At 43.2% G+C, this 17,509-nt stretch overlaps 1 protein-coding gene across 1 annotated transcript in view; it reads right to left on the reverse strand.

The window, feature by feature from the left end:
- The window catches only part of PAH (phenylalanine hydroxylase), a 72,144-nt gene that overhangs the window by 43,003 nt on the left and 11,632 nt on the right, over positions 1-17,509 (reverse strand). The window contains exon 3 of the mRNA XM_059934798.1: positions 7,192-7,375. Coding sequence (XP_059790781.1) covers positions 7,192-7,375 — 184 coding nt within the window. The remainder of the gene's footprint in view (positions 1-7,191; positions 7,376-17,509) is intronic.

Consider the following 17,509-nt stretch of genomic DNA (forward strand, 5'->3'; position numbering starts at 1 on the left):
GGTGCTCCTGACACACGCCCACTTCCCTATCCCTGCATAGACATAGCCAAACAGCAACTACCTCCTAGACCATGAGACATGTGAGTCAAGGCACCACGTGTGTTGTTTTCCCTGCTGCATCCCTCCATGTGGCTGTCACTGAATGGATGCTCAATAAATACGAGTTGCATGAATGAATAATCAACCGAATCAGGGCATAAATGTGAATGAAAGAGAAGAAGGTGATAAAGCAGACTCTGGTTTTTGAGAAGGAGTAGTAAGAGAAAAAGGAAGAAAACCCCAATCGTCAGGATTTTAATAAGTAAGAGCCACGTAATTCATAAAATACTACGGAAAAAGAGAATTCTAGGGGGAAAATGGCATCAAATGCTACAAATATTTCAAAGAGGATGAATACAAGAAAGAGGTTACTGCTTTGGGCAATGGATGTTGTCAGAGTGGTAAGGAAGAAGGAAGAAGAGAAGGAAAAAAGGGAGGGGGGAAAAGGGAAGGAGGGAGGGAAAAAGCAGGAAATCTGAATGTGAAGCTGTTTCCTAGACCAGTGCTATTTCCAATATAACACATGGCCAAGGGGATAATGTCAAGCATCCAAACCATGTTCACAGGAAGTCATCTTTGGGAATGAGATACCATTCCCAGGGCCCCTCACATCATCCCACAGAGCAAGTTATCTCCCTGGCGGCTAGGTGAGGCTGGCCCCAGTGAGGGGGTGACTGCCACCAACTCCCTATATTTTATTAGCCTGGCCAGCGTCCACCCCATGGAGCTGGTGGTGGCAAATAGTCTGACATTAAGCTGAGGTTATAGATCATAAAGCTCCCCCCTTACTGAGGCTTAGGGAGGAATAAGATCAAGGGCCTATTCAACTCAAGCAAGTTCAACTCAATCCATCAAACACCCTAACACACAGAGTGTCTTGCACGAAGACCCCATGAGCCCTAGAAAGTGGCCAAGTGGGTCTTAGGTCTATTTCACAGATGAGGAAGGAGAGGTAAAGAGGTCTCCCAGCTGGTAGGGAGTCAGATGGGATTCAAACCTAGCTGGCAGTGTACAGAATAGGAATCCAAATCCTGGCTCTCGACTCTAAATTAATTGCTCTTTTTGACTTGCTATGATATTCCCTCAATCCAGCATGAATGGCAACTTGACATTCAGTTAAAATCATTTCATATTCCTTTATTACCCCTTTAATTGAGGGAACACACCTGTCACAGACAGAAAAGGTGTTCTCAGTCTAATTATTTGTAATTTTCACCATCCAAAAAGCACATCATGGTGGCCTTTCTTTACCAAAGATCAGGAGTTTGGGGATTCTGGCTTTGCATCAACCGTAAGATTCACTGGGTATCCTTAGAAAAGACTCAGGGACAAGTTTACTGACCGTTTTGCATGGATCCTTTATGCCAGGCACATTGCGCAAAGTATATCACAGAATCCACACAACCGCACTGGCACACAGATATCTTCATTTTACAGACGAGAAAAGCTAGGCCTACAGAGGGCGAGCAACTTGGCCAAAACAACTACAGCCCTGGAACTGAACTGGAAAAGTGAAGACTCCAAAATCCACACCACGGTTCAAGTGTACCACTGTCTCACTTCCTAATGTTGAGAATGAGACTCGTGTTATCTGTTGCCCTAGCTATCTGAGTTGACTGTTGCAAAGCTTAAATGAGACAACCTAAGGGGAAAATCATTTGGATTTGGCATGCAAATAAGGAATTCCTGTTCGAATGAAAGCCTGCTTATAATCTTATGATCTTCCTCAGCTTGAAGCCCTGCGACCTGGTAAACAGACTGGCTACAAAAACAGCATTTACTCGGGATCTTCCCTTGCCCGTGAATAGAGCTGCCTCTGACCGATCGTGAAGGAGCAAGCCCTGGACCAGATTCCAGCTGCAGGGTTGATGCCACCTTCCCCTCAGTGGGCTTATCCTCTCAGCTGCGGGTCTGCTTGTCTCGATGAGGCAGAGTGGAAACAAAAGTCCCATCCTCAGCTGCCAGAGGACTTCCGGCAACATCAACACAGGCAGCAAGCATCCCAGAAGACTGGAAAAGGCTGTCAATCAATCCTGTGTGTCTTTACAAACATGCAGACCCTGGGTCTCCTGCAGGCCCAGGGCCACGAACATCTACAGCCCTGAGGCACACTTGGGGCTGAGTGAAACGCATGGGAGGAGGTTTGGAAGTGAGGAGGGGGACAAAGGAAAGATGATGGAAACAGAACAGAGGAGCAGAGGGAGAGAGAGAGGAAAAGCAGGCACAGGTGACGGAAATGGGGAAAACCCCCCGACCATCTGGACCCCCTCCTGCCCTAAGCAGCTTCTCTCTACAGGGTCTCAACTCTTTGGGAACAATGACCCTTTTGAAAATCTTCTCTCCTAAAACATATGCATGCAGGTGCACATGTACCATTTTGCCCAAAATCCCAGAGGCTTTTCAGTCTCCTCCGAGGAACCCTATCCTTCCTCCTCCCACGATGGATCTGAAACTTCAGGCTTATCATGGCACTGCCTTTCACAGCAATGTTGAAGCAGAAAAGGGAAAAACTCAAGAGGGCTGGGAGGGGAGGGGGCATATATGAGGGAAGGAATAAATATAATGATGTTACTTTGCCTTCTCACAGTTAAATCTTTGTCTTCTCCACTTAAATCATTGCTTCAGGAATTAATCCAAATAAGACGACAAATAAAATCATAAGAGCCCCTAGGCTAGATATAGGTAGTAGACAGAGAGATGAATAAATAAATAAATAGCCTTTCTACTCCCCACAGAAAATTACAGTTGTCCTGGCAGTCTGGACTCCCTTTGTTTCCACAGCAAGACCCTTACAATCACCACAGCATGAACGAAATCTACTCGATGGCCAACTGCTCTTGGAAAATAACGCCAAACAGATAAATTTCTCAAAAGGTGATGATCCTACACCTCTGTCTAGCCAAGTCATTTTGTCCATCTGCTTCTCCTGGCTGCAATCTGGCTCCATGTAGGAATTTTCCATCCCCCCCCCCCGCCCCCACCCCCACCCCCGCTCAATGTAATGTCATGCAGAAGACTCAAAGGGAAAGGTAAAAGGATTAGCAGATTGATCGATGGAAGATATTAATGCTCTTTCATGTTGGGTTGAAGAAGGATTTGAGGTCATCAGGAGAGAGGGTAGCAGGAGAATAGACCTCAAGTATTCAAAAGACTCTCTGGATTAAAATCCTATTAAACTCCCATCAGCTTCTCTAGGAGGCATTTTAGAAGGTTGGGGTTTCTTTAACATGTCACCATAATTAGCCTTCCCTTAAGCTGTTTTGGGTGGGGAACTTTAGCAATTAAGAAACTGAAAACTTTCATTTTCTAGCGCCCACACGGCCTTTTGAACGTTTGAAAACTAGAATGGAAAGTGGTTTAGCCTAATTGATTTGAGGGGTTCAGATCTCTCCCCTTCAACCTGCTGTCAGACTCGCCCCTGAGATCTGAGCCCCTCAATAGAAAGGGCATTTTTTCAAGTGAAAGAATCAAAGGTTCAGACCTATGATGATGCTTTTCTTCTTCTAATCATCCTGCCGTGGAGTTAGACGGAAAGAACAACTCTGCAAAGGGATGGTTGTTTCCCCTAAAAAGATCTGTTTCTGGGCCCAGATTCCAGTTCACAAAAAACTACCCCCAGAAACCCAAAGGGCCCGTGTCTCTCGGCAGGTGCAAAGCTGGGCTGTTCCAGAGCAGCCGGTCCATTACGTGGACATGAAGCTCAGGAAACCGTGTCAGGGGAGTGGCAGCCAATATGCGACAGGGTGACCAACCATCCAAAGAAATAAGGGTCGAGAAACACGTGTTGCTTTAAAGGGTTAGTCCGAGCAGTTGTTTCCTCACTAGGTAAAATATCAATCCAACGTTAAACGTCAACGCCCTGCCATTTTGAGCCCCGCCAGGGAATCAACCCTGTGCCACTTTCCACCTCCGATGAGCCCCACACTGATGACGGGGTGCCTCTGTGTCAGAACGTTGGCTTTTTCACTTTCACACTTGCTGGGTCCTCAGAGTTAACAGTGGAGAAGAGGCCCAATTCCACCAGCCGCGTCTCCATCAGAGCACCCGCCCCTCTTCTGTATTCACCTGGCTGTCCCGTCATCCTCGCCAGCCCATGAGCTCACCAAGGACAGGCCGTGCCGACTCTCTCTCCTTCCAGCTCCAAGCGCGGTGCCAGGCACAGAGCAGCGTTAGACACCCGCTCGCCCACAACCGCACAGAATTCACTCTGCGCCTTAAGGCAAGTCACGGCCTTCATTTTTTATGATGAAGAATTAAGGAGTCTGTTGGGCTGCCTGACCTGCGAGGTCATTTTCTAGTTCCCAGAATCTCTGAAAACGTAGTTGTGCACAGGCTGGCTTTTCGTGGCTCCCGTGCTCAGGTCATAGTTTATAATAACAAGGATACTAATGCTAAGAATAGAGAACTTCTGTTAAGCCCTTAAACATGCTCGGTGCTGTTCTCAATGCTCCACTGGTGTTATTTCATTAATCCCGTGAGGCAGAGACTCGTACTCCCATCTGATACAGTGACAGACTGCGGTGATCAGTAATTTGCCCGAAGTCACACCAAGTGTGTATCCTGGTTCCGGAGTCTGGGCTCCTCACTGGTCTTCCACATCCTATTTCTGAGTCTCCCGTTCAGGCTGCCAGACCTTCAGCTGATCTCTATGCATCTTCCCTGCCTCCCCAGGGCGCTGCCTGCCTGCCTGTCAGTTGCTTTGATTTCCTACCCCAGGGCCCCAGCTGGCCCGGCCTCTACCTGCTCTGAGCAGAGGCAGAGCTTCACCCACGATTCGGCAGGCCCTTTGCCCTGAGGGCCTGTGGCTCCTGAGCGGAGCAGGTGGCCGGAAAAGCAAGAGAAGGCCGTCATCAGGGCAGCAGCTCACTTGGGAGGTGGAAGAGGAAGGAAGGCAGAGAGGGTTAATCTGAGGACGAGGTCCAAGTACCCACCCCCAGCGACCGGAGACCGTGTGCATTGCTGTCTACCCTTGGCAAAGGCAGAAGCCCAGGATGGACTTCCTTGTCTTGGTTACAACCACAGGAGGACACGAGCAGGAAGAGAAAAGGTCTCCTAGGATGGCCTCGGAGGTGTCTTTTAGAAAATGTTTCAATGGCCTATGCAAAGAGGTGGGTCTTGTCTCATGTTAAAGCATCTCTGCCTATTAACATACTATTTTCAGGTACAGAGCCTGAAATCCTCTTGAGCTAGTCTTCAATGTTTGGGCGAGAAAAAAAGCTTTTGATTTTACAGTAGAAAACAATTTTTGATTATATAGGAAAAAAGTAGTTCATCTCAGCAATCACACTTCTAAGTATTTACTTAAATGAGTCGAAAACTTATGTCCACAGAAAAACCTGCACATGAATGTTTAACAGCCTTACCCATGGATAAACAAGATGTGGTACATCTATACAATGGAACGTTATTCAGTAACTACAAAAACTGAGCTTTCGAGTCACAAAAAGGCATGGAGGAAGCTTGCTAAATGTAAAAATAAAACAGCCCAAAACGGATATATTCTCTGTGATTCCATATTCATAATGCATGACATTCTGGAAAAGTCAAAATCATGGAGACAATAAAAAGATGAGTGGTTGCCAGGGGGAGGGGATAAGGAGGGAGGGATGAACAGGTGGAGCTTTTTAGGGCATTGCAACCATTCTGCATGAGATGTATGGTGGATACATGACATTATGCATTTATCAAAACCAACAGAACTATACAATACAAAGCATGACCCCTAATGTATAGCCTTTAGTTAATAATAATGTATTAGCACAGCTCATCAATTTAACAACCATCACATACTCTCATTTATCCAGCTGGGCACTGTTCTAAGCACCGACTATGGAAGATCTCATTTAATCCTTACAAAAGCCCTATGAAAAATTGAGGTCAGAGCAGTTAAACAGACTTGTCAAGGGTCGCAAAGCCAATAAGTGGAAAAAGTAGGACTTGAACTGAAGCCTGTCCAACCCCAAGCCCATACTCTTAATTCCTACACTCTACTGCCCTACTCCCCTCCAGGGCACATCAATTACATTTTGTAATAGGGAAGAACAAATCTGACTCCATATTAGAGCTGTTTCTTTTACTTTAACCTTTGTACTCTGTTGCTCCTGCTTAGTCATGATGACTTTGCACATTTTGTAAAAGAATGTTGCCTATAGCCTGAAATATACAGGATAGCCTATTCTCAGGGCTCTGACCTTTAAGAGTTCATACACACAGGGATAACTAGTTGCAGAACAGAGAATAGTATTTGTTTTGTTGGAGGTTTATAGGAATATCATGACCTGACCTATGTGGACACCTGCAAGAACAAAGGATTCCTGCACCAAGAAGTTTGCAACAAACAAACCCTTTCACCTTTTTAGTATCAAAGAAGGCCTGAATTCTTTGATAAGGTAAGATGGTTCTTTGAGACACTAGTCTGCTCTCTTCTCCGTCTGCCGGCTTTCTGAATAAAGTCGTTATTCCTTGCCCTAACAACTCATCTCCTGATTTATTGACCTGATATGACCCGAGCAGAACAAGTTTGGACTCAGTAGCAATTTCAGTAAGTAAATAAGGGGGCAGAGCAGGTCCTGACAACTGCTCTGTTTAGCCATTCACTCACAAGCATTTGCTGAGAGCTGTGTATTAAGCACTGTACTAAACTCTGAGGATATTAACATAGGTAAGAGACTCTCCCTGCCCACGAGGAGCTTGTAATCTAGTGGAAGAGACAGAGAGACAGTGAAAGACCTAAGCACAAGGAGCCAAGGATCTCCAGCTCCAGAACTGACATGTCATGAGAAAGACCTGGGGAGAGGCTATGAGATGAAATGGAGATAACTAAAGAATTTGTCTTGAAATTATATTTATATAGAAAGCACCCTGGATAGCCTAATCATGCTACCTCTAGAAATTAGGAAATTGAGAGCAAAATAATCCACGAATGAAAAATATATGAAAATTGCAGCAGAAGACAACTAATATAAGAAACAACTATCTTGAGGAAGGGGGAAAAGAACATTTATTAAATGTCTAAATATGCCAGGTACTCGTCTGTGTCCCTAACCTATATCCTCTCACTTAATCCTGGTCTTCCAGGGTAGAGGTTATTTTTGCCATTATTTTATGATGAGAATGTAGGGTCATCTGTGTTGCAAAATTCCTGTCTCTTACCTGTGTCTTTCTTCTTATCCCGGGAAAGCTCATGCACAGTGGCACCAATGTCATGCCTCAAGATTCTGATGATGTTTGCCAGAGCGGGCATGCTGCGTTTATCCAGATACGTGAAAAATTCATACTCATCTTTCTTTAAACGTGAAGGTCTTGATTCAATGTGGGTCAGGTTTATATCATTCTCCTAGAAAATAGGTGTAAGGAAGTATATGAAGGGGGCAGTCACTGGAATTGACACAGACCAAACGCGCAAAACCAGAGCAAAACACAACTAAAGGAGAAGAGATGAGGAAGAGGAGTTCTTTTTTTTTTTTTTTTTGGTCTTTTGTTTTTTAAATATAAGAATAGAAGAAAGTCTTTAACACTGCAAAAGTTGTTTACCTTTTCTTCTGCAAAACCAAATAACTAATCACAAGAGGTGGGGGAGATAGTTCGAATGCCACAGAATTTAATCACGTGGAAATCTACTCAAGGCTTAGAGTTGCAAACATAAGATTTCATTGGGTCAGTGGTTGCCAAAAATATTTACACAGGAAAACCTCCTTTCCTGAATGACATCTCACAGAATCTCAGTAATAGTACCTCAATAAATAAATCAATAAATACAAGCAACATTGTTCTGCTTGCATAGAGTCCACAGGAGTCAGGCTTCTTGGGTTTAAATCAAAGTTCTTAATTATATTGGCTATGAGACCTTATAAAATGTACTTTCACATTTCTAACCATCAGTTTCTCCAGCTGTAATTTGGTGGTACTATGGTACCTGCTTCATAAATTTGTTGGAAACATTGGATGAGATGATACAAACACATTGCCAGGTACGTAGTAAATGCTCAGTTAAAATTATCCAGTATAATACCATTCATATTTTTATATAATTACTTTTCATTCAAGTTATGCCACAAATGTATATGTAGCACCTACTAGGTACTGATCACTCTGCAAGGTGGTTGGGATATATCAGTGAACAAAACAGACGAAGATATTTTCCGTTATAAAGCTTCCATTCAAGTTGTGAAGAGACAAACAACAAACATAAAAGATAACCGATTTGTGTATTATTTTATAATGATTATAATGATAAAGGCTAAGGGAAAAATACAAAGCAGAGCAGGATGAAGGGAACGGGCAGTCCTGGGATGGAATGAGGGAGATTGCAGTATTTAATAGAGTGGACACATGAGGCCTCTTTGAGAAGGGAAGGCTCATGTACAGGCATTCATTAAATGCTACACAAATAATACTCACTTAATAAAATTTCTCAACTTCAATGTCTTTAGCCGGTGATACTTTAGTTATTATGGGGTTTGTCATTTAAGAAGAACTATTTACTTAAATTGGTCCTCAAATGTGAATGTGTGGTACTCATCTGCTACTTATTCAAAAGTCTGATTTCATTGACAGTACCGTTCTTTGTGAAGAAAACCAAGCCTCTTTATTTATTAAAATAAAAAGAAAAAACAAAAAGGGCATTGCCCCAAACATTGAAATGGACAAAATGTACCCAGAAAAAATGTTTAACTTGAATAACTCTATAATTTCAAAGAAATGAAATTCATCAACCTTATAGTTCAAGAAGTGTATCTTTTTTCTTGATGGTTAGTGGCATATGGTTGAAGAGCACAGGGATAATTACAATAACGATACCTTTTTGCATCTGAATATCACTTTACAGTTTAGAATTATTTTCTGTGACCTTCCCAACAAACCTCTGAAGAGGTTAAGGAAGATGTAAAAAATGAAATCAGAGATAAAGATGCTTTGTTAAAAGTGGCTGGAGAGGGAGGCCCTTTTCCTCTAATCTCAGACATTGGTCTTCTTACCACACAGCCTTTCCTGCCAGAGATATCGGTGAGCATCCCTCAAATATCAGCTTTTATCATTGTTACTGCTATTGTGCCAACCCCCCCCAAATGAAACCTCTGGGTATAGTAAACACAGTAATAAGCATTCCTACGCAGGCACCCTTCCTGCTCTTTCTTCCTCATAATTTTCAGGGGTACATGATGGAGCTATTATTTATGGGCACCAGCTGCAGAGAACACACCCCCTGACCAGGTAACCCAATGTGGGAGTCCCGACTAGAGAGAGAGTATGTGGAGGAGAGAAGGCCAGAGAGATAGCGGTTGCTCTAAAGCTTTTTATGCAAACAGAGGTGACCTCCTAAACGCAGCCAAGAGCAATGTCATCCTTCTTGGCTCAGGATGATAGAGAATGGTTAAGCCCCGCCTGCTATTTACCTAAGTTGAAACTTCAAATGAAGAGATAACCAATTTCTGCCTTGTGTAGAGCAGAGAAAACAGCAAAGCCAAGAACCAGGAGTGCACACACCTTCGGCATGGCTATTTGCGAGACAGTATGGGAGGGCGGGTGGCGTAGGAGGTGAGAAAGGGTGTAGAGTGAAAAAAAGGCTGGCAGGCAGACTACAGGCTGATAATGTTCCCCACCCATACCCCACCGCTCGCAATGTGACAGCACTTCCAGAGAGAAACCTCTCACTTTGGGAATAGCCATAAGACAATGTCTGCCCCATGACTCAGTTTTTATAATTCTGGAGACCTAGCTTATGGGAAAAATTTTTACCTAAATTTGTAAGCTGACTAAATTCCCATAATAGGGGAACGGTTAGGTGGACGGCAGTGTGATCATTCAGTGGAGATTATGCAACTATTAGAAAGAAACCAACAACAACATGCATAAAATACAGCGCCAGTAAGCACTCCAAGATATGAGTGATAGTCTCTAGATGATGGGCCTAGGGGTGATTTTTTTTTTTTTTTAATTTTACACTTTATTTATTTATTTTTGGCTGTGTTGGGTCTTTGTTTCTGTGCGAGGGCTTTCTCTAGTTGTGGCGAGTGGGGGCCACTCTTAATCGCGGTGCGCGGGCCTCTCACTATCACGGCCTCTCTTGTTGTGGAGCACAGGCTCCAGACGCGCAGGCTCAGTAGTTGTGGCTCACGGGCCTAGTTGCTCCGTGGCATGTGGGATCTTCCCAGACCAGGGCTTGAACCCATGTCCCCTGCATTGGCAGGCAGATTCTCAACCACTGCGTCACCAGGGAAGCCCCCTAGGGGCAATTTTTGTCTCCTTTCTATTTTCTTTTTTATCACAGTTCAACTTTTCTAGAAATGACATTTATTACTTTTATAATGAAAATTTGACTTTCTCTCTTAAATGGTTATAATGACAGCCACTTGGGAAAATACAATGGATATAGATATGTGATCATTAAAATATGTTTCAAAAAATTTTGCCCAGGCCAAGGAAAAAAAGGCTAGAATGAAATGCATCATGATGAGTTTTGACGAGATAATGTGTATCTTCTATTTATTTGCCAAATGTCTTATAATATTACGCATATAATGAAAATTAAATTATATCTTTTAAATGTGAGTGAAATTTCTGGCTAAGAATATCCAGCCAAAATTTTTAAACGATTTCTTTCCCATTTGAATCAATTTGTTAACCATTAACTCTCTAGCTTGGCATGCAATTATTTCCTTAGTGGAGTTTTTCCAGTTTAATAGTGTGGATCCTTAGATAGATACCAATAATTTTGGTTGCTAAGAGAGGCTTTAGAAATGAACCCCCAAACCTGATTATGATCTTAGTCACCTTTTAGTAAATGAATTTTTACTTTTAAACAAGGGCTCTATGCAGGTTAAAAATTGACCCCTACACACTCACCACATCTTGGGGGAGGGATAAAGAAAGAATTCTTTCTGTTAATCCACGTGGACATCTTAGCAGAGGCAAGAAAGGTTTAGAGTTAAACACTCCAAAGACAATTTCACAATGTGTCCAGTAGTTAATTTCTGCGTACAAGATGGCTGAGCAACAACTTGATTACTCAGGACTCTTGAACAGACAGTGTGGGGACCAGAGAAAAGCAAAGTGGCATGAACAGTCTATTTGAACAAGGATTGACCAGAAACCCCCTTCCGCTCCCATCCATGAAGAAATCTTTCTAAAAGGGGATTCGTCACAAGTGGATAAAGCTATAGATACACAGAATGAATATGATGAATTGTGAAAAACAGATTCATGCTTCTGGACCTTTTCTTGACCTCCAGCTTAGGGCCCCTTCCTCTCCTCCTCCATTTCATTCTTCGAGGAAAGAAGAATGGTACAGCGAAAAGCATGTGAGCTTTGGAACTAATCTGAGTTCAAATTCTGTTCTGCTACTCACTACCTTTGGATACTTTAGTTGGTCATTCTCAACTTTTGTTTGTCTGCGTTTAAAATAAAAATCATAATATTACCTGGCAGCTTAATGAGAATTAAAAAGAGGGAAAGTACCTAGCACAATTGTGGCTTCGTTCACAGATACTCAGTAAGAACTCATTATACACTACCTTTCTCAACCTGGTATAGAGACACATTTCCCTGGGAATTGAAACACATTAAGCTGATGAGTCATTTTACCCTTTCATATTTGCTTTACCTTAAACTTTTCTCAGCTTTTTCCCTGAGAGCATGTTTTAGAAAGGAGAAGGAAATGCTGAGCATATAGTCAGACGAGACTAGACTGGAAAGGGGGAGCTTCTTGGACCCCCTGAATGCTGTTGCCTTGGCATAAGTGCAAATGAAGTTATGTCCTAGCCTGTTTCAGAGCTTTTTGGGGGCAACATCAAAGACAGTCACAAACGATGTCCCATGTCATTGGTCTCAAGTAAACGGACAGGAGGCTTTCATAACTCAGCCGATCCAACACCTTCCTTGTGCCAAACACTGTCCTAGGTGCTGGGCTACAACAGCAAACAAAGCCGGAAAAATCTGGGGACCTCCCTGGTGGTCCAGTGGTTAAGACTCCATGCTCCCAATGCAGGGGGTGAGAGTTCGATCCTTGGTCGGGGAACTAAGATCCCACATGATGCATGCGTGGCAAAAAAAAGAAAAACAAAAATAAAAACAAACAAAACAAAAACAAAAAAGCAGGAAAAATCCCTGCCCTCCTGAAGCTTACATTCTTTTTTTTGTTTGTTTTGTTTTTTTTTTTGGCTGTGTTGGGTCTTCGTTTCTGTGCGAGGGCTTTCTCTAGTTGTGGCAAGCGGGGGCCACTCTTCATCACGGTGCATGGGCCTCTCACTATCGCGGCCTCTCTTGTTGTGGAGCACAGGCTCCAGACGCGCAGGCTCAGTAGTTGTGGCTCACAGGCCTAGTTGCTCCACGGCATGTCGGATCTTCCCAGACCAGGGCTCGAACCCGTGTCCCCTGCATTAGCAGGCAGATTCTCAACCACTGCGCCACCAGGGAAGCCCCTGGAGCTTACATTCTTTTTTTTTTTTTTTTTTTTTTTTTTTTTTAATTTTTTTTTTTTTAATTTATTTATTTATGGCTGTGTTGGGTCTTCGTTTCTGTGCGAGGGCTTTCTCTAGTTGCGGCAAGTGGGGGCCACTCTTCATCGCGGTGCGCGGGCCTCTCACTGTCGTGGCCTCTCTTGTTGCGGAGCACAGGCTCCAGACGCGCAGGCTCAGTAGTTGTGGCTCACGGGCCCAGCCGCTCCGTGGCATGTGGGATCTTCCCAGGCCGGGGCTCGAACCCGTGTCCCCTGCATTGGCAGGCAGATTCTCAACCACTGCGCCACCAGGGAAGCCCCAGGAGCTTACATTCTTGAAGGAAGAGACAAACAATGACTATGATAAATAAGTAAAATATACTGCCTTCAGATGGAACAGACAAAAATAAGCAGGAAAGAGGGACAGAATATTCCAGGGGTTCAATGGAAGTGCCATTTAAACAATGGGGTCAGGAAGTCCTCAAAAAATAAACAGGTGACATGTAAGCATAGACCTGAAGTCAGTGAGGGAGTAGGTCATGAGGGAACAGCAAGTGCAACGGTCCTGGGGTCAGATATTGTGTTATATGACTGAGGACCATCGACGAGGCCAGCATGACAGGGGAAGAGTGAGCACGGGGCAGAAGGCAATAGGACATGAGGCAGAGAAGTAACCAAGAATGACCTATCGGCCGTTATCTTAACTTTAATTTTCACTTGGAGTGATATTAAGAAGCTATGAGAGGTAATAGGGCAGAGAGAGAGACATCCTTTAACTCATGTTTTCAAAGGAGCAGTCTGGCAGCTATTTTAAGAATAGACTTGGGACTTCCCTGGCGGTCCAGTGGTTAGGATTCTGTGCTTCCACTGCAGGGGTCATGGGTTCGATCCCTGGTAGGAGAACTAAGATCCCAGAAGCTGCACGGCACAGTCAAAAAAAAAAAAAAAAGAAGAAGAAGAAGAAGAACGGACTGTTGTGGGACAAAGGCAGAAACAGTGTGGGGACTACGTCAACATTTGGGGTGAGAAATGGTAACTACCAAGATAAGTCTCACAGAAGTACAGGCAGGGCTTCCTGTATACTTTACTGATCTCCGCTCACGAGAGGGCCAGCAACAGCCCTAGCTGACCAGGAGTCTGAAAATTAAACCCACTGGGCTGAACAGGAAAGCAGGAGAAGCACAATTAATTCTAGAGGGAGCTCAAGATCATCCCCCAGTCTACTGTGGAGGAGAGTTCTTGGGCAGGTTCAAGCTGAACTTTCAGAAGGATTCACGCCCTGGAGACCATCTTTTGGGATCCCACTCTTGCTTCTCCTGGAAGGGTCTCTGTTGTAATCTCTTGGTCTTTTCTTCCCTCAGTCTTGTCCCTCTTTGTTAGGTTATTTCTTCCCCACCCTCCCTTCCATGTGGTTGGGATTGTGTCCAACTCGGAGGGAACCCCTTCCTGGGGAAGAGCCAGGCTAGCAGCTTAATCCAGGCTCTTTTCAAGGCTTTAGAGAAAAGAGTTTTCTTGTCCCAAGTTCCCCTTTCTCCCTTTTCTTGCCACTGGAGAGAAAATCAAAATGGCCCAGTGGCCTGTTTCAGTCCAGGCTACTGATGCGCAATCACAAGTCATGTGCCATCAATGGACCACAGCACTCTGTCTACATTTTCACAATGTGGGATCCAACTTCATGATGAAAGTTTAGAAAGTCAGCTCCATGTTGCTGTTTCTCAAATATGCCCAGCTTTGAACAGGTTAGCAGCTGAAAACAGTGCCAGTTTTCCATTTGAGGTTCTTCTATTCAATAGCTAGATCATCAAACCTACACAAAATGTTTAGGGTAGCACCATTTGCATGGACAAATAATGGAAGCAAGCTAAATATCCACCAACAGGAAATATGGTCACACGATGGAAGATATGGGAAAATGAGCAAGAATATATGTGCAAATATCAAAATAATGTTCCCCACCTTCTCCCCAAAAAGAAAACTGCAGACGGATGGTTACAATATGATTCCAATTTTATGAAGATTAAAAGCTTGCAGGATAAACAACAAGGTCCTACTGTGTAGCACAGGGAACTATATACAATATCCTGTGATAAACCATAATGGAAAAGAATAAGAAATATATATATATTTATTTATTTGTATATTCTTTTATATATATAAATGAATCACTTTGCTGTACACCAGAAATTAACACATTGTAAATCAACTATACCTCAGAAAAATAAAACAAAACTTGCCAAACCATGCCATATATCTTAATGGACATCTCTGTGTAACAAATCCTGAAAAGATGCATGGGAATAGTATGTATCAAATTCAGATTAATAGCTACCTCTGAGGAGGGACGTGCATGGGGAAGAGGTACCCAGGGACTGTAGCCATTTCTGTAATGATGTATTTCTTAAGCAGGGAGTGAGTTACATGGGCGTTCTTTATATCATTATCTATATTTGGGGGTTTAAATGGGATGAAAAAGTCATCTGGGTTGTAAGAACTTTCTTCCCCCCAGTGGAACTCAAGGATCTTCTTAGTTTGATTAAAGATGGAATGTTCCGTGTAAACATTTTACTGCCATAACTGCTCTGGACCTAAGGCCAAAGGGGCAAAAGCAACCCTTGTGATTCACTCTTGATCCTGTCCTGCTCACCAGACCTAGGGATCACAGGCAGGACCTTAAAGTCCAAACTTTAGAGTAATAAACATCTTGTATCTGACCGAATGTCCCCTCTGTGATCCCACCTCTGTCTCCAGGAACACTGAGGTTGGTAGATGGTAAGGGGATTTGAGGATTCTGTGACCTGGACACTTGTTTATTCTCTCAACTCAAGTCATCTGTTTCTTCATTCTGGAATGTACGTCCCCCCTTCTTCTCCTGTGGCCAACCCTCTAGGTTTCAGCTTAAACATGATATCTGCAAGAAACCTCCCCTGGCCAATTTTGCCCTAAGCCTGGGTTAAGAAAGCTCATGGAAGCTTGAGCTCCTCCACGTTCTAAAGGGGCAGAGACTGACTGCCTGGGTCTTCGCAGTCTCCTCAGCACCTATAAACGGTCTGACAACAGCCGATACCTAGAGACTGTCATACAGAGGGAAGCAAGTCAGAAAGAGGAAGACAAATACCGTATATTAACACATATATGTGGAATCTAGAAAAATGGTGTGGATGACCTTATTTGCAAAGCAGAGATAGAGACACAGACGTAGAGAACAAATGTATGGTCACCAAGGGGGGAAAGGGGAGGTGGGATGAATTGGGAGATTGGGATTGACATATATACACTATTGATACTATGTATAAAAGAGATAACCTACTATGTATAATGAGAACCTACTGTATAGCACAGGGAACTCTACTCGATGCTCTGTGGTGACCTAAATGGGAAGGAAATCCAAAAAAGAGGGGATTATATGTATACGCATAGCTGATTCACTTTGCTGTACAGTGGAAACACAACATTGTAAAGCAGCTATACTCCAATAAAAACAAACAAATGAACAAACAAACAAAACCCAGCCAATACTCAAAGAACATTAATTGAATGCATAAATGAGAAAATAAGAGCTCATTGACTATCTGATGAGGGGAAGGCGTGGGTCATCTGGGCAGAGGTCACACATAGAAAGTGAATGTGACAAATATAGACTGTATATGTCACATTTAGACTATAAACAAATATATAGATTTGTTTTCAAAAGACCAATCTACCATGGAAATGGAAGGTGAACTTAGAAGCACTTTTTAACTCTAAGTGTCTAGTCTTGGGCAGCTTGCTTAGTCTGAACCTGTGTCTCCATCAATTAAATGATGACAACTGAACACACCCATGTATTGATACTTTAGAGCTCTGTATATCTGTATATCTGTTTGCTTGTTCCCTCCCCTGCCGAATTCACGGTAAAACTATTAGCGGAGTTCTGGCAGAGGAAGGGAGACCTCTTCTTTGCAACTTCTCCCAGGAGCCTGCTTCTAATTTTATAGCCCATCACTAAGCCACTAGCAGTAAAAACTCTCAGGAGACTACTTTTCTAAGAAGGTGCGGGATGTGAGCGCGTAGAGGCTAAAAATATAGAGAGGTATGGAAAACGCAGAGAATTGAGAGATCAATCTGCTGAGGACAGTGGGATGTTTGTGGGTTGGCAGATAGAGGGTTGGGTATGTTTCTCATCATTTGGCCCCAATTCACTAAACCATCTGCTTCACTGCCCCTACCACCCACCCAATACATGTAGACACTATACATCTGTATCCTCATTATAATAATCAAGCCTATTGTGTTGCATTCTGATGTTGTTACTAGCTGAAGTCTAATAGACCACAAGCCCATTGGCAGGCAACATTATCCCTTAATGGGATGATGACTTTGGTGTTAATCACCTAAGGAAAAGACGGCAGTGCTCATTAAGCATGGAGGTGACTGCAGGAGTACTTAGCAAGGGACTCACAGGGAGCAGGTGATTCTCCCATATGGAATGTTTCTCCTCCATTGCCAATCTTGGAGGAGCTGGAATGTATTTTTTTTTTATCTTGGCCATGCTGCATAGCTTGCGGGATCTCAGTTCCCCCACCAGGGATTGAACCTGAGCCACGGCAGTGAAAGCCCAAATCCTAATCACTAGACAACCAGGGAATCCTTGGAATGGATTTTTATCTTCTGTCTTTATTAAGGAAAGGTAAGTTTATTTATACCATAATTTTTGCTTTGATTCTGCCCTGCCTTTTATTAGCTGTTTTGATAGTAATAATGCTTGAAATCAATGGCTTCCAGCACCCTTCTACCGTAGAGATGTTTCCTTTAAGTGATTTGAAATATGCTTCCTATAATTTCTGTGCTTTGCCCTTTTGCCTCTGAAGTAATAAAAAATAACTAATATTCTTCTTCCATAATGGCCCTTCAAATATTTGAATGAACCTATTGTTTCCTCACCCCATCTTCCCTCTTCAAGCCAATTAACCTTAATCCTTTTTAAAAAAAAAAAAAAATTATTTATTTATTTATTCTGGCTGCACCGGGTCTTACTTGAGGCATGCGGGCTTCTTAGTT

The sequence above is a fragment of the Balaenoptera ricei genome, chromosome 10, assembly GCF_028023285.1.
Source record: "Balaenoptera ricei isolate mBalRic1 chromosome 10, mBalRic1.hap2, whole genome shotgun sequence".
NCBI classification, from domain to species: domain Eukaryota; kingdom Metazoa; phylum Chordata; class Mammalia; order Artiodactyla; family Balaenopteridae; genus Balaenoptera; species Balaenoptera ricei.